Source organism: Megalopta genalis, chromosome 2, assembly GCF_051020955.1.
Source record: "Megalopta genalis isolate 19385.01 chromosome 2, iyMegGena1_principal, whole genome shotgun sequence".
NCBI lineage: Eukaryota > Metazoa > Arthropoda > Insecta > Hymenoptera > Halictidae > Megalopta > Megalopta genalis.
Genome location: NC_135014.1, coordinates 24,407,353 through 24,430,642, shown reverse-complemented (window position 1 = coordinate 24,430,642; position 23,290 = coordinate 24,407,353). Strand labels below are relative to the sequence as shown.

Sequence of the window (23,290 nt, the reverse complement as noted above, 5' to 3'; positions counted from 1 at the left end):
TTGTAGTAATTGGCTAGAAATGTTTTCCCTTGTTCTTTCTTTCTTTCTTTCTTTCTTTCGTTTCTTTTTTTTCGTGTTTTTTTTCTCTTCGTTTATTTTCTCACGTTCTTCCGGTTCGATGCGCGTGTCCTGTCGACGCAATGTAATCGATGATGTGACGAGTCTAATTCCTGCGTACTCTACGTTATTAGAAATGCCTAAGTGATCTACGCGCCTGTCGCCGGCCGGCACCGAAGGTCAACGTTCCACAAGCACAATCCTGGCCAGAGAAATCTCTGTTTTAGGTCAGCTCCACGGGTTCAGTCTCTCTCTCTTTGCCGTCGGAACGCGACCGTCGATCCACGTGGATCGGATCGGACACAGGCCGCGGGAACACGCGCGACCGCGACACCGACGAAATGCCGCCGATATGTGCACGTCGCGGGGCGTGTCTCTGGTTCAGTAGTTTTTGCTCCATCGATGCAGTTCCATCGCGCGTCCACGCGAGCGTAAAATCCTCGCCGGGGCGAACATGTCCGTTTCGCGGCCGCCGGACCGGCTCGGTTTTTTTCGTTGCACGCGCGCGAAATGAACTCGACGATCACGGGTCCGGGAATCCGGATCGAGGCACGATCCGGGACCAGCCGTCGGCCGTCTTAGCGGAGAGATCGCAGCTTCAGCCTGAGCACGAAGTAGGCGGCCACTCGGAGGAATAGGAGGATGCCAGCGAGCGCGACCGCGTCCACCCAGAAGACCGCGTCCTGCATCGACATCGCCTCGAGGAACTTCGTCGGGCTCTTGAAGTGGCAGTAGGGGTCGGAACACTTGAGCTTGGCCCGATTGTAGCCGTACACCGAGATCATCGCCCCTTCGAAGCTGTACCGGACGTAGCTCACGTACGAGAGGAACTTCAGGTACTTTGGGATCGCGTCGAAGTTGACGAAGAAACCGGAGAACAGGACGATCGGCACCGACGACACCGGACCGATGAACACTCCGCTCTGAAATCGAATTTCATTGCATTTGTCTCCTCGTTCGGTTTATCTCTACTTTACTGTGCGGGAAACGCCGTTAAGTTGTCTTGGAATGCAGCTATTTCTCTCGGAAATGCCGAATTTCGGGTCGCTGTGAATTTCCCTGTGCTGTTGCACAGGGAAATGGATAATAAATCCGTGGTCTAACTGTAAACAATTTTTCAACGAATGTAGCAGTTAGTTGAATCGTGTATCAATGACACGTTAATTTCGGTAACATGTTTTGATGATTTCGTTCGGGATTATATTGTCGCAGAATGAGATTTTTACGATTCCTCTCAGAATATTCTTGCCTGTCGCGTCGGATTTGGATTTCCTACGACGACGTAGCATCTGAACAGGAAAATGCAACAACGCAGAAATTCCAGGACAACTTAATGCATATATAACACTATTGCTATTTCCCACATAGCAGTATACATATACAGCTTGTCAGGAAGGATTATTACCTCGACGCTCATCGCTGCACCTATGACTAAACCGATGGATTGAGACACTAACGCTGTCAATACACATATAGTTAAATACATCATGAACCTATTCGTCTCCAATGGCTGTGACGTCATGAAATATACAATAACGACGTATGCTATAGAGTACACTATCTGCAAGAAGAAGAATCGACGGATTAATCAGAGCGTTCAGCTCGAGATTTAGTTCAGATATTTTGAGGTACTATTAGGTTGTGTAATAACTACGATAGCGTTTCCTTGTACGAAAATATCTCAGTTCAATCTACCCTGTCTTAAAGTAGATACTTTCAGCTTTCATTTAAGCTAAGTTGCATAAAAATATATCTACAGAAACGTATCTTAATATTCATCTGAACTTTTCCTCTCAAATCTTGTAAACCACATGATGTCAGAGGTCGATTCCTTATAATTGTTCAAAATGATCTCGTCGTTCTATCGTAATCTAGTTTACCCTGTCTTAAAGTAGATACTTCTAGCTTCCATTTAAGCTAAGTTGCATAAAAATAGCTCTACAGAAACGTATCTTAATATTCATCTGAACTTTTCCTCTCAAATCTTGTAAACCACATGATGTCAGAGGTCGATTCCTTATAATTGTTCAAAATGATCTCGTCGTTCTATCGTAATCTAGTTTACCCTGTCTTAAAGTAGATACTTCTAGCTTCCATTTAAGCTAAGTTGCATAAAAATAGCTCTACAGAAACGTATCTTAATATTCACCTGAACTTTTCCTCTCAAATCTTGTAAACCCCATGATGTCAGAGGTCGATTCCTTATAATTGTTCAAAATGATCTCGTTGTTGTATCATGATCTAATCTACCCTGTCTTAAACTAGACATTTCCAGCTTTCATTTAAGCTATGTTGCACAGAAATAGTCCCTCGAGAACGCACCTCAAACTTCATCTGAACAATCGCTTTGAATTCCTATAATTCTCCTTGTCTCTTCCAAGGTGTCAGAGAGGTCCAGACCTCTGACACCAAGGTCACCGCATCACAAAACCTAATAGTACCCAACGTTGAACCATTTCTAGACTAGAACGGTCCCATAAGTGCATATCGCGCTCACCTGAAAGGGCACATCAGCCAAAGTCCTCGCGAGGTAGTACGACTTCACGGAGTACCAGTAATTTAAATGTTCCCTCACGAACACAACCATTTCCGAGGGGACTGCGGGGAAACAATAGTTAAACCGTTAACAGGCACAATTACGCCGACGCAAGGCGATCGGTATCGTTCGATTCGACTTACATGTGAGAATGGTAGGCATCATGGCCGTGAACATGAGAAACATCACCGTAAAAAACACGCAACCGGCGTTGCTCATCACTTGCGAGGCCTCGTTGCCGATGTCGTAATAAATCCCGCCGATGAGGAACCCAACGATTATGTGCGAAATCAGCCTTACTCTCGTTAATGTCTGCAACGTAACAACGAATCAGTTCAACGAATACTCGCGACGTATCGTAAAAGTAAGCATAGCGTGCGAGAAAAGCAAAAGTTCAGGGCGCAGAAAGGTTTCGGCTACGAAACGGCTGGACAAGGTTCGTCGAAGGAACCCACCATGTCTCTTATCTGCGACAAGAATATCCTCTTAAGCAGAATCCAGAATTGGGTGAAGCTGTTCGTTGGGAAGCCGACCGTCTGCTCTATGCTCTCCGCGCTGTCCAGCAAAGAGGTGGTGCACGAGATCGGCATGTTGATCACGGTTCCTCCGTTCGGCTGCTTGAGCACGCCGTTCGGTATCAGCGCCGTCTCGGATTTCGTTTCTTGCTGGGGCGATTCCTTCGCGATGTCGTTCGGCAACGTCTGCACCGCGTTCATCGCCGCCTGATTGTGCTGATAGTTCGCGCACTTCCCATTGTTCACGGCTATCACCAGCTTATGAACGCACTCGCCGTGCTCGCCGCATGCCACCTCCATCACTGCAAACAATTTCACCTCCGTAAGACGATCGATTCCCCGACTTCGGGGTCTCTTGTTCTCGGTTTCACGTACCGTAATCCGCCGGGTTGTGATAGCTCGGACATTCCAGACCCATCGACGACAAAAACGGCACCAGACCGCCCACGTTCCCTTGATATATACACTGCCCTTCGGCCAATAGGTACAGGTTGTCGAACATCTCGAACAGCCGCGCGCTCGGCTGGTGGATTGTACAGATGATCGTTCTCCCTGAAACAGTTAGTTAGCCTAAGTTTCGTTGCTTCGTTGCAGACAAATTTCAAAGTTCGTTCGAAGTACAGTAAAAAAAAATAGACAGTTTGGGAAGAGGAGATACGATTATTTGAGCCTTGCATTTGAGCTTTTCATATCTGCTCGTCTCGAAATATTCTAATTATAATAATAATAATAATAATTATTATTATTTATATTTTATATAAATATTTCGAGACGATATTAATAATAATAATAATAATAATAATTATTATTATTATTTAATAATAATTATAAATTCTCCCTAATAATAATAATAATAATAATAATAATAATAATTATTATTATTATTATTAGGGAGAATTTATTGCACTCGTAATTTCCTTTGGGAATTCATTGCAATTAAATATCGTTATCAAAAAAAGAATTGTCTAAGAAATAATAGTAACAATAATTATTATTATTATTATTACTATTATTTCTTAGACAATTCTTTTTTTGATAACGATATTTAATTGCAATGAATTCCCAAAGGAAATTACGAGTGCAATAAATTCTCCCTAATTGACACACAGATTGTGCACAAAAATGGACAGTTTGGGAAAAGGAGACGCGATTAGTCGAGCCTCGTTTTTATAATTCTCGACAGCCGGCGACTATAAAAATGAGCCGAATAATCGAAATAATAATAGAATAGATATATAATAAATAGATATAGATATAATAATACTAATAGAAGCAGTGCAATCGAATAGTCGAATAATCGTATCTGCTCTCCCCAAATTGCCCATTTTCGTGCGCAATCTGAGCATCAATTAGGGAGAATTTACTGTATCCGCGTTTGCTGTATCTTCTTCACGATTGCGTATTGCTTGGCAGCGAGAACCTTCGTTTCTTCCTTGCAAAATAAATTTCAAAGTCGGTCTAAAGCATCCGCGATAGAGCGCTTCTTTACGATCGTGTACTGTTCCGCAGCGAAAAGTTTCGTTGCTCTCCGTTGTAGAACAAATTTCAAAGTCGATCTAAACTATCTGTGATAGAGCACTTCTTCGCGATTATGCGCTGTTTGCTAGCAAAAGATTTCGCTGTTTTATTGCGGACAAATTTCGAAGTTGGTCTAAAACATCTAATTGCAGAGTACTCCTCTTCGTGATTGCATAGCGTTCGATAGCGACAGGTTTCATAACTTCAAGGTGGACAAATTTCAAAGTCAGTCCGAAGCACCTGTAGTACCTATAATTATTCGACGGCGGATCTTTTCGCAAAGTATAAATTGTATTTGTGAATGTCAGGTGGAAACTTCTTTCTTTCTTTAACAATTTTCGCACGTTGAAAATAATATAAAGACATTATTAAGACACTCTTTATATAATAATATAAAGACGTCTATTACTTGAAATTTCACTCACTTATTTTTGTCATAAATGCATAAAATCCTCGAACGAACGATTTCCCACTGTTTGGCAGCGAAAGCTATCGCACTTTCGTGGTAAAAAAATGCCAAAGTTATGAAAAAATTCCAAATTTATACGTTGTTTGGTAGCAAAAATTCAATAGAAAATTCAGAGTCGTTCTAAGGTATCTAAATGGAATGCTGACCTGCGATTGTTACACCGCGGATTCTATGCATTCATGGCAAAAATGAGCAGACACAATTTAAACGGCGAAAATATTTAAAATAAATTAGGAACGTTCGTACATCATTTCGAACTCATCGAAACGATCGAAGACAAAACGAAGCTCGTGCTTGACTTCCATCTCATGGAATTTAGCTACGCGATCCTTATTTTGCGCGAAGATCCGCGGTCCGGCGATTACGTGAACGCGGTCGGTTGACGTACCTCCTCTACTTAACGATTTGAGCAAACTTAGACACTGGTAACAAGTCGAGCTGTCCAGACCGGAAGTCGGCTCGTCGAAGAACATCACCGGAGGATTGTTGACTAGTTCCAACGCGATCGACAGCCTCTTCCTCTGTCCCCCGCTGAGGCAGTGGGTTTGCGTGTTGCTCGCGTCGTTTAGGCCGAGAGTTTCGATGATCTCCTCGATCTACAACAATCGGAAGACCGCGTTCAAGCACTCTGGAACGCGGGATCGTTCGATCGCTGGGTTTTAGGAGAATAGAGTAATGTCTCCCTAATCGACGCTCAGATTGTCCATAAAAATGCAGAATTTTGGAGAAGGAGATACGATTTTTCGAGCCTTGTGGCTCGTTTTTTATGGTTATCGATTGTCAACAACTATAAAAACGAGTTGCAAGGCTCGAATAATCGTATCTCCTCTTCCCAAATTGTCCATTTTTGTGGACGATCCGAGCGTCAGTAAGGGAGACATTACTGTACGTCGACGTACCACCACTTTCTTCTCCCTGGCGCCGATGTCTTTGCCCAGCTTCAGGTTCGCGGAGACGGTCATCGCCTCGAGAACCGTCAGATGAGGCAGCAGACGATCGTCCTGCATGATGTAGCAGGACATCTTGCGAAATCGTCGCAGGTTCCTGTCCTTTCCGTTGATCAGAACGGAGCCGCACAGATGAGAGGTCCTGTAAAGACACGAAGAAGATTTTCGGTCGTCTTCTTCAAGGCTTCGGGGCTCGACTTCGCGGAGACTTTGACTCCTTTCTTAAACTGTTTTTATTCGAACCGACCGACGCGTCTTTCCGACGTATAGTAATTTGCATACGTGTCAACAACCATGCTCCGAACTTTTTCCGCATCGTTGTCCGCGGAGATCCGAGCAATTATTCGAGAGATGTCACGTACGTCTCGGATGACACGCAGGATGCCGCGCAAACAGCTCGACAGAACCGCTCGACAGTTTACAAATATACTCGAAGCGTACGTGGCGATCTCTCGAAGCCTGGAGAACCGCGTAGATCAATATTTCGAAGCTCTGAAAAATTCATTGTTCATTGTGCGCCATCCGAGTTACCTGGCCGGAATAATTGATACGGTTCTCGCGGCAGACCCGCGGAAAAATTCACGAGCATAGTTGAAGCATGTAGAAACGAGCCTGCGAAGGTTTCATCGAGCTAGCTCGTTCGGCTGCTCGGGGAAAAATTCGCGAATTGCAGCCTCCGGGGAGAGCGTCTCCGGTAACCGTTTGGAACCGGTCGGTGTAACTCACTTGTAACCAGCTAGAACGTTCATCAGGGTGCTCTTCCCGGCTCCGGAGGGGCCCATGATGGCGGTCAGCTCGCCGGACCGAAATTTCCCGTTGATGCATTTCATGATCGTCTTGTAACCTGCGCAGCAAAATGCGCGAGATTAGGCGGACCGTTCGCGTGCCGAGGTACCGGTTACACGGTAATTTACATTTTTTCGTTCGATTCGCCGGCGTTATCGTTCCGCAGTTCGATTCTACGGGTTTACGTAACCGTTTCGCATTGCCAAAATAGAGTCCACGGTCTTGCCAAGTTCACGACGTTCGCGGAGAAAGGGCATAGAAATTTCGTCGCGCCGTAGCGTGCCGCGGACGAGCGGATCCTCCGAGTGACCTCTTTACAGCGGGTGCAGTTGCACCTCTGAAGTGCATCTGGACCGAATACAGGAACCAGCCTGCACGCCCCTATTGATTCTTTTTAGCTAGGTCGTTCACACACGCTCGTTCTTCAACAAAATGCCTATCGCGCGCGTCTTCCATCCGTTCTCTCGAGTCCGACGCTCTACGCGGAAGTCGGCCAAAAGAGGAGCCCGGTCTTCGGCAATTTTTTCATTGAAAACTGCGTGGCTCACGGTCACAACGGTTCTTGGGTATCGTCGGCATAGGAATCGCGAACGCGATGCAATTTTTCTGGTCAGCAGTCGCCAACATTTGTCGTTTATGCGCAGCTTTCAACGCTCTGAGAAATTCGAGATTGGGTTTCGCGCTGTTCACTGTTCGTGTTTATTGTTCATGTAATACGTTTAATCGATGTTTTTGGCTTCGATCGTCGTAGCTACTTCGTTTGTAAACCAATGAGCTGTCCGAGACGGTGCAGCTGAATCAGTTGCTTCGTGCTTCCTATCGATTGTTAATCAATGTTTCAGCGTGCGTAGCAATTTCATTCCCGTGACTCGACACTTTATGTCTAGCGGCTGTGTCTGCTGATTTTTAATCAATGTTTTGGCGAGCCTTTGAAACGGAACACCCTTTGAAACGGTGCAACTTTCTTCATACCGGACTAAATGACTTGAATTGGATCTGAACCTGTAACGAAAATTTAAAGAGACAGTTTTGTAGAGCTTGATAAGCTGCGATGCGTGATGAATATTTCATCGAAGTCGGTGGATCTATAAAACTTATTAATTTATAGAATATTAATTAATTAATAGTGATGATTAATTTATATTATTTGTGTAATTTGTATAACTTGTATAATTTGAATAATTTGTGCAATTTGTACAATTTGTACAATTTGTATAATTTGTATAATTTGAATAATTTGTGCAATTTGTACAATTTGTACAATTTGTATAATTTGTATAATTTGAATAATTTGTGCAAGTTGTATAAGTTGTATAAGTTGTATAATTTGTATAAGTTGTATAAGTTGTATAATTTGTGTAATTTGTGTAATTTGTATAATTTGTATAATTTATACAATCTATGTAATTTATACAATCTGTGTAATTTATACAATTTATAATTAATATTAACAGTAAATAATTAATATCAGCTTACAGAATTAAATAAATTTTTATTATCAGTTCGTATAAGAAAGTTAAAAGAATGTGAGTGAAGTACTATCAAAATGAAAAAGAAAGTAGATTAGTCCAGTAGGTTATTCCATCATCATTAGTCTATCATCTAAAAAACAATCTCAAGCCATTCGGACCAGTTCGAAGAAAGTTGTACCGTTTTAAATGGTGTCCACTCAACGTAGCCTCGGACAATGTCGCCGAAAATCGTTCTCCACTGTGCGATCAGCGAAAAATCGCGAGAACCTGGTGCACCTGTATCGTTTCGATCCCGGCGTCCTTGCCGGCGGGTACGCGACGCCTAGCAAGCTCGTTCACCGAGGTCGATCACGCCTCGATCTCTCAAGGTGTGAACGTGATCTGTCGCGACCAACCTCTCTTCCTGCCTTCGGACACGCTGTACTCCAGATCCTTGAACTCAATGTCAACCGGTGGCCTCTTCGGTAGGTGGGACAGCGTGACAGCCGGCCTCTTGCCGTCCTGGCCCGGACTATGGTTCGGCACCTTTCTCACCAGCATGCTGTTGCTGCACATCGCGACCGCGGCGCCGTTCGACGCGTTCCCGTTGCAGTTACAGTGGAGATTGTTCTGCGGCGCGCTGCGAACAGAAATCGTGCGTGCATCAATGCATGCGGCGAATCGGTGCGTCGGCGACGAATCCGCCGCGCGCGGCGGAGACAAAGGGACGGGCGCCGAGGATGCTAGCCGAGAGGGATTCGCGAGCGGAATCTCGCGGAACGACGACCGGCTGCGACTGGTTCCACAAATTGAAGGATCGCCGGCTCCCGTTTCGCAGCGGCTCCGCGTTTAAATGGAGCTAATAAAGCTGCAGCTCGCTTTGCGAGCCGCGCGAGCATGCTCGCGTATGCTCGCGTATGCCCGCTATTTACGCGGTGCCGTTTCTCCGGGGACCGACGCGGGGAAATGCGCGGCGAAGATCCCGCTACGGGACGTTGTAACAGAATCGCGATGTTTTCGCGATATTTTCAATTTTTTAGATCGCTGTAAAGCGGCGCCGTTTCGACGTACATTCTTGGCAACGAACGAGGGTAGCTTGCACTTTGCGCAAAGATCTGCAGCACGGTTGCACGTAATTCTATGCAAATGTTTTCGCAGGCGTTCATATTTTTTTTATCAAGGTTTATAGTTTTGCGATACATGTTTGTTTCGCACTCGAAATTAATTCTTTCGTGGATCATGTTCATTTCTTTGCATTCTAAATTAATCCTTTCGGATATCTTCATTGGTTTGCAAATTATATTCATCTGTTTGCGAAAAAATTAACTCTAACAAAGATTAAAATTGGCTGTGTTTTATTTTGAGAATAATTTTTCAAGATATGAATTTATGTAGCTATTCGTATAAAATCATATGTTGTTATTCGACAGCGGATCTTTATGCGAAATAAGAATTTTCTTTATCGAATGCTGTAAACAAGAGCCCGATAGGAATTCCTTTCAATCTTTAATCAATTTAGTAAGTCGAAAATAATACGTAAACAATGTTTAATTTCTCGAATTTTTCTTACGTTTTAAATATTGTTTACTGATTTTTGGAATAAATGCATAAACGGTATGCACTTATGCATATATTACATTTATAGTATACTATAAATTACAATAAATTATACTAATAACTTGTGCATACTATATTCATATATAAATATCTATATTATATGTTATATATGCATAATACATTTATTAATCTATTTGTAAAATAACATTCGATTTCTGAATTGAATATGAATTTTATAAGAAATGCTACTATAATAGTACTATATATGTATATACATTTAATACTACTATAATAATACTATTATAATACTATATTTATACATAAATATTTATATTATATATTATATATACATAATACATTTATTAATCTATTTGTTAAACAAAATTCAATTTGTAAATTGAATATGAATTTTATCAGAGATGCACACAAATATGTGAATCTCGTTTGCTGAAAGGTGAATGAAACCTGCGAAAGCGCTAATTTGATTTGCAACAAGACGATCACGATCTACGAAAGAATTAATTTGGAGTGCAACGAGGTAGATACGATCTACGAAAGAATTAATTTCGAGTGCAACCAGGTGAATATGCTCTGCAAAGAATTGCAGTAAATTCTCCCCGATTGTCCTCCAGCTTGTAGATGAAAATGGACAATTTAAGAAGTGGGGATTTTTCGAGCCTTGCGGCTCGTTTTTATAATTGTCAGTAACATAACCTCTCATTTCAAGTTATCCATTTTCAACTACAAGCTGAGAGACAATTTTGGGGAGAATTTACTGTACTTTGGAGTGCAACATGATGAATGCGACGCACGAAAGGATTACAGTAATTAAATTTAATTACTATTTTATTCATTTAGCTTAATTTAAGAACGGGGATACGATTATTTTAATTGAAACATTATTTCATAGTTACCGATTGTCAACAACTATAAAAACGAGACGCAAGGCTCGGATAATCGCATCTCCTCTCCCCAAATTGTCCATTTTTCTGCGCAATCCGAGCGCGAATTAGAGAGAAATTGCTGTAATTTGCTGTGCAACAAGGTGAATACGATCTACGAAAGGATTCAGGAGTGCAAAAACGAATCGGATCTATAAGAGAACTAATTTATAGTGCAGTATTCGTTGACATTGAATTCGCCTTGGGGGGGGGGGGCATAGAATGAAAATGGCGCGATTGGAAACCGCAACGTGTGCACTGTAGAGAAAAGTTAGGCCAACATGGTCGAACAAGACAGAAAAGTGGTCAAGTAAGACTAGTAGCCGGTTTCGCGGTAACGAACCGATGCTCCTATAAAAATATAAGTATAACCGAGGGATCGATCCTACATTCATTCAGCTATTCATTTGAAATTGCTAGGACACTTATGGACGGCATGACGTGCCCCACTGCGTGGGATCGATAGCGGTGGCAAAAGTTCGAGCGGTAAAAGCGTTCACGTGGACCTTGGCGAACGGTGAAATTTGCTCGTGTCACACAGGTGTAGCCGCATAGGACGCGCGATAATCCATGTCATCGAAAATCAAGGGAGCCCGGGATTGCTCGTTTTTCGTCGACCGTTCTTGCGCGTCGGCGTTAAAAGCGAACCGCGGAAGCCTCGCTTCCTGGTTGGCCAATCGTACGCGGCTTGACACGCGTAATATAATCCCCTCATTGAAACTTGCTTTTTAAAGGTTTCAGCTAAGACGAGGAATGATCGATACGTTCGTGAACGATGGGATTAAATTGCTAAGCCGGAACGAGTGACTTTTGTTACGAGCTCGATCCGCCTCCATTCACTATGGTCGAATTTCGCGATTTAGGGGCGGGAGGGTGGAAAATTCTCCCCCGGGCGTGGAAATGATTTCTGAGCAGAAAATATCCTTCTTTTAGGTGTCTTAAAAAATACAAGACGCGTGACTTTTCATATTGACCCGTTTTTATAGTTAGGGGGTGAAAGCAACCCTCGAAGTTTATTGGACGAAACGCGGAAGATGGCTAAAAATTGGCTCGAAAATGATTATTAAAGCTGATATAAATTTGATTTGTGACAAATCTGGGTTTCCGGCATTGTCGATTCTTCTGGGCCACCCTTATCGCGGGGGTAAACTACCCCCGATCGCGTAAACGTGCGTTCGAAAGACTGAATTTTAATGGTAGATCAAGCAGAATTTTTCGTTGCGAAATGTACTCACATAACTAATAAGTATCATCTCGAGAAATTCGTTGAGTAAACATTTTATAGAGAAATCTGCTCGAACAAAAGTTTCTACGACAATAAATTGCGATAATAAAATCGATAAGAAACGTTTCATTGAACGAAAAGTCCAAGGATATTGGAACGTTTTGAAAGGAAATTTCGCAGACAAAAACGGACAGATATCGATTGAAAAAAAGAAGAAAAAAATACGGCGAATCGATGCACGCGTCGCAGTTTGTTTCGCGGAATCGTTCGAATTGCGAACAGGTGCAGCGGCCACCTGCGAAAAACGAAATCTGGAGTTCTCGATAAGGCGTGTGTATACAATGCGCTCGGCCGAGAGCTATCGGCGCCTTTGTCTCGCGACGGACAATAAACGCGCGCGTTCCGCGTTCCTTAACGCGACAAGGAAACCGCGAAAAGAAAAATAGGCGAAAAAAAGCGTACGCTTTAACGCGATCAATGGCGCGATCAAACGACCTTGGGCGCCGTTTTGAGAGACGTACGTACATTCGGCGGGCGGTTATAGTTCGCGTGCCGACTCGATGACCGGCCGCCGGCCGCCTCCATTCATTGTTCGCGCGATCAAACGCCGAACAGAATTTCTGGTACGGCTGCTGCGGCGCGAGAAAGGAAAGGTCACGAATGCAGCCGAGAGAGATCCATAGTCAATCGACGACTTGATTGCGCCGCGGACCTCGCGAAGAAGGGACGAGCCGCGCGGAAAAATCCTACGCTCGGGATCGCCGCGCGCTTTGTCCGCGAGCGCAATTCCCTCGGCATTGCCAGGTTAACGGCGAATTTTCGGAGCCGGCTGCCGTTATCCAGGCACTCTTCGGGAGTGTCTTTTCAATCGGAACGCCGCGAAGCAACGGGCTATCCAATCCGAGGTTCACGAGGAACCTCGTGGATGGGACGGTTGCGATTCTGCTCGCGATGCAAAAATGCCGCGTCTATCGCGCCGAGATTCAATCGGCCGGAGAGCATCTGCCCGACGGAACTATGAATGCGCCTTTCGGACAGTTTCATGGAGACGGATGCCGTCGAGATACCGTGCGTCGCGGCGAACGTTTAACAGAAGTTGCACGGCGCCGCAGCTTCGCCGCCGAGAGATAGCATTTTATTCGACCGCCTTATCGCGAACCTGTTTGATATACGGGGATATTTGCGAGCCGATTCGGGTGTTCGTACTCTCCGTCGAGGTGCTCCGGGGAGTTAAACGTCGATAAACTGGCTAACACAATGCGGGACATAGCTAGAACCAGGTGTTCCGAGGAACAGCTGCGAGAGATTAGGACAGGAACGATGCGCCAGGATTCGATTCAACTCGAATCCAATGCGATAGTCGCGCCATTGCCGAGCCGTCTGGTCCACCCCCGCGGTGACTGGGTCAATTTCGATCCGGGCCATTTAAATCGTTCGGTGCCGCGCGAGTCACCTATGGGTGGCGCTAATTTAATATATCGATTTAATATATTGATTTATATAATATGTTATTAAATAGAATTTAATATATTATTGAATAGAATTTAATATATTATTGAATAGAATTTAATATATTATTGAATAAAATTTAATATATTATTGAATAGAATTTAATATATTATTAAATAGAATTTAATATATATTATTATTATTATATTTAATATATTAATATATTGATAATAGAATGTAACTAGGATTTGCAGAATGCAAGATAGCTGAATCAATATTTTCCATGCTAAATTTTCACTTTCCAGTTTCAGTGCCATTAATTAAATGACTTTGATATTGAATTTATGAATTTCTCGAGTTGACGTTCGACACTTGATGCGTTAAATCGTTCGCTCGATTGCCCAATTTTCGCGGAATTAATAGACCTCCGATTTTTATGCGAAATAAAAATCCTCCGCGTTGATCGCAAAACGCAGAAGCCGCATAGTCGGTTCTGCTATTTTTTAACGACTTTATCCGGTTGGAAATAATACGATAGCATCTGTAAATTCTCCGAGCGTTACCACCGCTCTATGTTTGATCTACTTCTTGTCGTAAATGCGTCAAACGAATTGCCGTCGCGTTGTGAACAAAGGAAAGCGGCTGATAAGACTGCGAGAAATATCTTTGAAAATCTGTTCCGGAAAATCTGCCGGACGAAGTTCAGAATTTTTTAGGGACACCGTCGATGCTGCAGCTGCGAAAATCGCCGTTCGAGGATTAAACGAGACTTCGTGAATTCGACGTTCGAATAATGAGAAATTCGAGCCGGCTGTTGCGCCGAGGAGAAACGCGACAGATGCGAGAACAGTATGTTTTTCCGGATCGAGGTCTCGCGCTGGAATCGCTTGCAATGCAAATGTTTGTGACTCACAGCCCGTACCTATCTCCGGCAATTCCGAAAAACTGTTGACGGTCGCGATTCTTTATCGTCGCACCGCCGAGCGACAATCGTTTGGACACTGCGCAGTGATATGCAAAGTATAAATAGATTAATAGAACAAGGAACGCGCGCGTTATCGGGCTGCGCATCCGTTTAGGCATTAACTTTCAAATTTTCTTTCTCAGGCCGTTCCGACCACGCTACTAATAGACGCCATTGGACGTGACACGGTGGTAAAATTAATTGCAAAACGTGAGATTCCAGACGAGCGGAATTACTTTTGTCGCGTATTTTTCTCGACGCGAATGCTCGTATGTGTTTTGCAATGTGCGTACGTGTATCGTAATTATATATTTATGTGACCGCGTATATTGAATTTATGTAAGCGTATAATAGCAAAGAACATAATTACGGTATAATTATAATCGGACTGCGGATCTTTATGCAAGATAAAACTTGTTTGCCCCAATTGCAAGAAACGGGAATCAAATAGAGATCTGTTTTTTCCTTCATTTTAATCGGCTGAAAATGATCGCCGTTCTTATTTAGAATTTATTCTTCCAAATTGCATTTGTACACATTTGTCATACACGCATAAAGATCCGCGGGCTGATTATAATATTGTTAGAATACAGTTTTAAACATGACAAACTGAAAGTTTTGAAGAATCGGAAACTCGATAAAATTAAAATCGCTTCGTATATGTTCGTATTCATATAGTTATAGTTACATTGTTTATTATATATGCTTCACATAAATATGTATAATTATAATACATTCAAAAGACACGTATAATAAACATTGCAATGGCTAATCAAAAATGACTTCTCAAGAAATGACTGATCTACGTTGCACTTACATCTCTACGTATCGAAACTTGCTATGCTATGAAATATCTGCAGATATGTAAATAAATAATCGTAATACGTACAAATCTGCACATCTTTTATTCATGTAGATTTTCGCACATTGATGCAAGTACAATATAAATCAGTCGCTTCCTGACAGCCACCACGTGACAGTCACGTCTCTGCCAAATATTTACTTAAAACAGTGAAATAATGAAATATTTAAATCAATTAAATAGTAAATAATAATTTAAACAATTGAATAGTTAAATAATTAAAACGATTACTATATACATATTCGCGTGAAGTGAAATGTAACGACTAAACCGCGGATCTTTATACAAAATAAAAATTGTCTAGGTTAATTGCGAGAAACGTAAGCAAGATGAAGATGTCGTTCCTCGTTTAATAACTATAATAAGTCGAAAGCAATGTAATAATATTCTTACACAAATATAAGGGCTATCCCAAAATTATGGTACTTCCAGGAAATGAAAGGTTCCTGAGACCATTGGAAGTAACTTTTTCCTTAGCGAAATTGCAATCCGCGGCTTCGTTTACGAGTTATTAACGAAAAACCGTGACCAATGAGAGGCGAGCTTGACCGGCGCGCGGCGGCCGAGCCAACGAGCGCACGGAGCTCGGTTCCGCTGATTGGCCCGGTCGCCTAGCGGCGAGCGAACTCGCTCCTCATTGGTCAGTATTTTTTATGAATAATTCGTTAACGAAGCCTCGGAGAAAATTTTTGTAAAGGAAAAAGTTGCTTCAAATCATCTCAGGAATCCCTCGTTTCTCGAAAATACCATAATTTTGGGACTCTCTGTATAAATATCCCTATATAAAGGGAGTTTTGCATTCGATCACAGTATTGCATTTGCATCAACGAGTTCTCGTCGCGAACGCATAAAAATCCGCAGTCTGCTAACGACAAAAATGATTTCGCTCATACAGAACCGCTTTCGGTGGGGCCGTGACTCGTGCTTACCTGAGGACCGCATTGTTGAGGTTCTCCAGGTGGAGCGAAGCCGGCGGCGACTTAATTGTCACCTGGTGGCTGCCGCCAGGTATAAACTGTACCTGCTCGTCGCCGCTGTACCTGGACCCTCCTCCATCGCACAGAGTGAGATTCTTCAGATCCGCCATCATCTGCTGATGCTGGAACCGATAACACACACGGCTAATTAGAATTCGCGGCCGAGCTAGCGCGCTCCGATTGGTTTATCCGCGCCCGAGACCGGATTTCGCTTTCCGATCGATTCACGTTCACGGATTTTCTCGGCGAGAAAAAGTTCCTCGTCCGAACGGATTTCCAAGCTTTGAATTCCAATCCACGAAACGAACGTCGTCGGCCGTTCCCGTGAAGGGTGATCGGGATTTCATCTGGGGGAGAGGCGGAGGGGGATGCCTTTTAGTATCTCGCGGGGGGGACAGCGTCGATGAATCACGTGCGTTTAAAAGCAAGGTCTCCGGAGCTGTCAAAACGAGTTCGTCGACAAAGAACTTTCTCCTTTTTTTCTGGCTCCGTTGCGGCGTTCCCGGCGTTATTGCGCCGCATTAACGCTGTGCCTACCGACCGCTAAACGCGACCGAGCTTTGTTATACTAGGACAACGAGGGAATTCAATTTATTCAGACATTTTTCGGCCGTTTTTGTTCTGACCCGCTTGGAATAATTAATCGATTCGAATGTTTCCGGACGAGTTTACAGAAACCGTTCATTATGTTAATATCAGCTTCTAGTTCTGTATTGTAAAAAAATAGATTTTTGCCCGTATATATGAATTAATTAGGTTAATTAATTTAAATTAAATTAAGTTGAATTAAGTTGAATTAAGTTGAATAAATTAAATTAAATTAAGTCAAATTAAGTTGAATAAATTAAATTAAATTAAGTCAAATTAAGTTAAATAAATAAAATTAAATGAAGTTTAATAAATAAAATCAAATTGAATAAACTGAATAAAATTAAATTGAATTAAATAAATTGAATAAATTAAATTGAATAAAATAAATTAAATACATTAAACTGAATAAAATAAATTAAATTAATTACATCGACTCGTCTAAAAAGAGTCATTATAATGCAAACACACACTAACACACTATTCGCGGGTCGCAGATCAAGCTTTTGAACAAGCAATTCGAACAAATCCACTTCCCAAAAAATATTTAATAGCTCCAAAACAAAAACAATAAGATTTTGATAACAAAAGTGTTAAAATAAAAAATTGAATTTAACTGACGCAGCTCAGTGTGTTCACTTGGGATAAAAGTGCTAGCATGATCTCTGTCGGGCCGAGTGGATCGTCGAGCGATGTCGTAGACACTGCCACACCGATCGGGAGAATATTTTTGGAAATCATTTCGGCATTATCTGCGACACACGAGTTATTCGAGATCGCGACCGATTAGACACGTTGGACATTAATAATGGTCTCGTCGAAGGAGCGTTATCGGCGAAACAAGCGGGAAATAGTTCGATTACACGTTTATCTGTCGATCTCTGTTTTTACTAAATGTATTACCGATTATCTCTCGTCGAGCACCGGCGATGTGCCACGACGTAGCAACCGATCCGAGATATCGAAACGATTAGCTCGCGAAAAACCGCTCGTCCACCAGCAACTTCCACGGAGGTCCGTCGTCGCGAAAACTTTCTCTGCTTTATCGCGGCGATCCTCGATGGACGCGGCAACGTCCGCCTAATCTGACTCGGTGATAACAGAGCATGATAGGGGAGAAAAATTGGCCGGCAGCCAGAAAAGGGATTCTGTATCTTAGAAACCGTATCGAGCCAAATTTTTTGGTGTTTATCTAATATTAATATTAATATTGTTATTAATAGGTATTTATCTAATATTAATATTAATATTAATCGGTGTTTATCTAATATTAATATTAATATTGATATTAATCGGTATTTATCTAATATTAATATTAATATTGATATTAATCGGTGTTTATCTAATATTAATATTAATATTGATATTAATCGGTGTTTATCTAATATTAATATTAATATTGATATTAATTGGTGTTTATCTAATATTAATATTAATATTGATATTAATCGGTATTTACCTAATATTAATATTAATATTGATAAACACCAAGAAACACATTTTAATATTAATATTAATATTGATATTAATATTATAAAAATTTACTATTATTATTATTATTATTCTTAGTTATAATTTATTTAATTGTTCTTCAGGTATCAGCGTAACAATTTGCCAAGAAATTCTTGGCTGTTGCAATATTTTTATATATAGACGATATGTATGTATATAAAATATGCGTATTAAATATTGATTATTAAAAATTCACTATTAAATAAAGATTGATTAATATAAATATATATATATATATATATATATATATATATATATATATATATATATAGTTGATCGATCGCTTAAGTGTGGGAGCGTCACGTCAGCTTCCACTTCTGTATCGTAAAAAAAATTGCATTTCGCCCGTGCATATATATATAAATAAACTAAATTAAATTAAATTAACGTAACTGAAAATCTACGAAGAATTTCGATCGACAGAGCCGTTATCGGGCGTCTCCGGGTTACAGCAGTACAAAGTATATTCGAGATATGATAAGGTATGATCGATGCACAAATCCGACGGCAACATTGTTGCAAAACAGACTGCGAAAGATTCGACGGCCAACAACACGATGTAATCCCTATTATGGAAATCTCGTCTCGGGGAATGACGTCCGTCATTCCGAAATAGATAAACGTAGTATCCGCGATGCACGCGATCGTCGGCGATCTCTCCGCGGATTCGCGATCGATGCGGCTCTCCGTCGCCGCGGATTCACCGAGGCGGGAACGTTTCAGCTTGCACCCTTCGCGAAAGAGGGTGGCGCGGCCGTTTCGAACCGTTCGCGAACGCGGGGATTTCGAGGAACGGATCGGAGGCGAAAGATCCTCCGCGAAAGATCGAGCCGTGCCCGAACACGTGCCGAAGCCAGCCTCCGCGCACGTAGCTCGCGATCGCGAATCCATATGTACTCCGAGCGCGCCTCTCTCATTGATACTTTCGGGCATAATCGGCGAATCATTGTTGCTGCATTTGTTACCTTCTCTTTGCGCGAATATTTCGCGCAAAGCAGCGGTCTGTTGCGCAGAGCGCGAGAAACGCGACGATCGCGAGGCTTCTCTCAATTTTTCCGCGGTTTACTCGGAACGTTGAGTCAGTCGATGATGAATCGGATGATTGGTAACCCTATGCACTCCAGGCTATTTCAGCTTGGAACTCGGTTGTGCCGTACAATTTACAGCGTTTACTTTCCGTTCGTTAGTTGTTCCCAGTTGCCTTCGACGAATAAGCTCGTGACGGCGCATAATATTGCAATTCTTCTTCTTTATTCTATCCTTCGCGACGACTGTGCTCGTCGAAAACAGCTGACTGCTTCGAAAGGATATATGCACAGTAATGTCTCTCTAATTGACGCTCAGATTGACCACAAAACTGGACAATTTGGGAAAAGGAGGTACGATTATTCGAGCCTTGCGGTTCGTTTTTATAATTACGAATTGTCAACAACTATAGAAAACGAGCTACAGGGCTCGAATAATCGTATCTACTCTTCCCAAAGTGTCCATTTTTGTGCACAATCTGAGCGTCAGTTAGGGAGACATTATTGTACTTTGATATATTTTTTGATATATTTTGATATTCTTGATTAAGTTGTTCCTCTTACAAAGGATTGAGTTTAAACAGAATATAGCGAAAATCAAACGTATACGGTATAATGACCAGACCACTTTATACAAATTAAAAATCGCCTGCATCAATTACAAGAATAGGGGCTAAGATTTTCTTAAACAATTTCAGTAAGTTGGAATTGATTGATCAACATTTCTAGCTGCTTTTAATCCTCTCACCAACTCATGCTTTATCTATTTATTTTTGCTGTAAATGCATAAAATCCGCAGTCGAATAATTACAACAATTTGAACACTTTTCGAATAGATTGCAACAACTGATTGACTAAACTCTAACGAAGGATTGCTAATTTCGAAGCTTCCGTTCCACAACTGTTCGTAATACAGTAATATCTCCCTAACTGACGCTCAGATTGCGCAAAAAAATGGACAATTTGAGAAGAGGAGATACGATTATTCGAGCCTTGCAGCTCGTTTTTATAGTTGTTGACAATTCGTAACTGTAAAAATGAACCGCGAGGATCGAATAATCGTATCTCCTCTTCCTAAATTGCCCATTTTTGTGAACAATCTAGTGTCAATTAGAGAGACATTACTGTACAATAAAGTCTCCCTAATCGACGCTTCAGATTGTGCCGAAAAATGGACAATTTGAGAAGGAAACATGACGATTATTCGAGCCTTGCAGCTCGTTTTTATAGTTGTTGACAATTCGTAACTATAAAAATGAACCGCGAGGGTCGAATAATCGTATCTCCTCTTCCTAAATTGCCCATTTTTGTGAACAATCTAGGGTCAATTAGAGAGACATTACCGTACTCTGACAAGCAGACTGCTAAAGATTCCGTTCTCGCGACGAATTGCAGCGAGAATTCTCCCTAATTTTCCCCCGGCATACAAACGAAACTGAGCAGTTAGAGAAGAGGAGCCTCTCGCTTCGTTTTTTACAATCGTCGACAACCGACAGCTACAAAGTCAAGCCGCGAGACTCGAATAATCCTCTTGCCAAACTGTCCACATTTGTTCAAAAGCCGAAGAGAAATTCGGAGAAACTTGTCGTACTCCGAAAGACAACTCCGGACCATTTTCGGCAGAATATAATTAACGAACGAGAATGTAATTCGCGGCTGAAAATCAGAGACGTCCGGTCCAACGACGAGCAATGAGAGCAGCCGTAATCGAGCGCGATAACGTCTCGATCGACGTCCGGCCAGATCGAGTCATAGCATCGGAACAAAGAAGAGCGATCCGACGGATCGATGGATCCACAGCTGAGCGAGCAAGCGGGCCGCGTGTAAATCTCGCCGCGCTATCGTTCGCGGCTATATCGATCTGCGCCGCGATTGGCCGCGAACGCCGCGTTTGGACGGTCAAGGATCGGGCTCGATATTTTTGTCGGCCGGCCAACAAACTCGTAGACGCATTATGCCAGTAAATGCTTACGCATCGGGGCCCGGGGCGGGCGGGTGAACGGCCCCGTCCGTCCCCGCGGTTCCACGCGGCGAGGATCGGCGCGATCGTCGAATCCGCGGCCGGCGATTCCGAATCGAGAGTACATAATCGGGACTCGGCCGGGCACGTGCGGGGAACGGCCACGCCACGGGACAGAGACGTGTCTCGTAAGGGCATCGATCCGCCGAAATAACCGCGGGCTTTTATCTCGTTTACTTCGTTCTATGGCATCCGAGTTTCGGCGACCCAATCTCCCCGCGCGTCCGTATGTCGGCCGCGTTTACGGCGAACTCGCCAGCCTTTTTTGCCGTTGCGACCCGCCGGGTGCCAAGTCCCTTTTTCACGCTCCGAACTGTCGACGAGAACAGCTCGACGAAACTGACGCCGTTCGCAGCCGATATCGCAAAATTCGCGACTCGCGGATTCTGTGTCACGTTGACAATAGCTTCCAGTTCTGTGTCGTAAAAATTAGGGTTTCCAGCCACACGCCGCGTATATAAATGAATAAAATAAAATAAGATAAAATCAAATAAAATAAAATAAAATAAAATAAAATAAAATTATTCCTCTCGCCCCGAAACGGTCCGCCGATCGGCGACGACGTTGCCGGGGGTGTACGGTGAATCAATGATTCGCGTCAGGGTGCGTGTACGTTGGATTATTGGCTCGCCGATGTCGTCGCGATGGAAATCCCCGACGAGGACGAAGACGACGGGTACAGCGAAGAGGTGTTAGTCGCGCTCCGCGGCGGAAAAGCGACGAAAAGCACGGCGGCGGACAAAGTAACTAGGTCATCGTGTAATATGTAAACAAAACGATTCCTCGAGCACGTTCCTCGACGCGCAACATTATAAATAGTTCCGAAGACGGTTCTGGTTCTCGGTCGCGTGTGCGGACTGCGTCCTCGAGGCACCTCGGGCCTGCGGGAGAGCGAAGGATAGGTCGCGGCCAGAGCGGCCTGGGAGACAAAGGAAAACGCGATCAACCCTCCAGATGGGAGCTCTCTAGGTCGCTGTTCGCTGTTCACGGGGCTTGCCCGTCGCGGCTCACTCACCATAGGTCGATCGTAGACTTCGGTAATCTATCAGCGTCCGGACTCATGCCCCAAGGATGACGCTGTACATCCTCCGGTTGTACGCCCCGGACTCGCTGGCACGACGGCACGCACAATGTCCCCCGTGTCCTCGATTGGAATCGGTCTCGCACGGTGCCCGCACAACAAAAGTAGAAACGCAACGTCTCGCGGTCCGTACGGTTCCCCGTGCAGAAATCGTTACGACCGCTGCTTAATCCTCGCCTTCGTTTTCACGACGATCGATGAGCCGTTCGCGGAATCAAGGGGCAGCATTCGTTCCCGAGGGTCGTCGACGGGATCCGCGGACCTCTCTCTTTCTCTCTCTCTCGCTTTCTCTCTAGCTTGTTCTCTTTGTCTAGCCGCGAACTAGTCCCGCGATCTCTGCCCACGTAACGCGTATGGGTGCTCTCTCGCGCTCGATGGGAGAGAAGATCGAACCGCGACGCGGCCAACCGATCCGCCGTGCGAACTGCGACTGACAGACCAGAGAAACGATCGGTCGACGCAACACTCCTCGAAATCAGCTGTCGCGCTATGCACCACCGTCCGCCTCTACCAACCAAATGAACGGAGCTGCTCCGACTCGAAACCCAGGGACGGACGCGATCACGAGGGCCCCACTCCGCGCGCGGCTTCTCCTCGCGAGCCTTTCTTCGTTCACGGTGACTCAGGCAACAGCTGCTCGCCTACCGATCGTCCTCGACTCTTCGCAGAACTCGTCTCTTCGGTTCTTCGAACTTCTCTTTTCTCTTTCTCTTTTCTCTTTTCTTTTCTCTTTTCGAGTTGCTCCGATTTCGCGCCGCGATGTCCGCGGCGAGATAGATCCCCGGACGATTTATTTGCTGGTCGCGGAAT

The 23,290-nt window shown here is 43.4% G+C and overlaps 1 protein-coding gene across 1 annotated transcript; it reads right to left on the bottom strand.

Moving 5' to 3' along the window:
• Positions 1–606: 606 nt before the first annotated feature.
• Atet (ABC transporter expressed in trachea) lies at positions 607–23,290 on the bottom strand. Its single transcript, XM_033470830.2, has 12 exons — positions 22,415–23,290; positions 16,207–16,376; positions 8,696–8,919; positions 6,769–6,886; positions 5,995–6,184; positions 5,484–5,691; positions 3,484–3,660; positions 3,049–3,410; positions 2,737–2,905; positions 2,555–2,655; positions 1,463–1,618; positions 607–980 (listed from the first exon to the last, which is right to left on the bottom strand). Exons 1-12 carry the CDS (start codon positions 22,415–22,417, stop codon positions 636–638), a joined length of 2,223 nt encoding a protein of 740 aa, XP_033326721.2. The 5' UTR covers positions 22,418–23,290; the 3' UTR covers positions 607–635.

Excerpts from the sequence above, each read along its gene's own strand:
- Atet (XM_033470830.2), bottom strand. Across the intron at positions 6,887-8,695 it reads GTCCGAAGGCAGGAAGAGAG|GTTACAAGACGATCATGAAA; the intron begins GTTGGTCGCGAC and ends TTTGCTGCGCAG. Across the intron at positions 6,185-6,768 it reads AACGTTCTAGCTGGTTACAA|GACCTCTCATCTGTGCGGCT; the intron begins GTGAGTTACACC and ends GTGTCTTTACAG.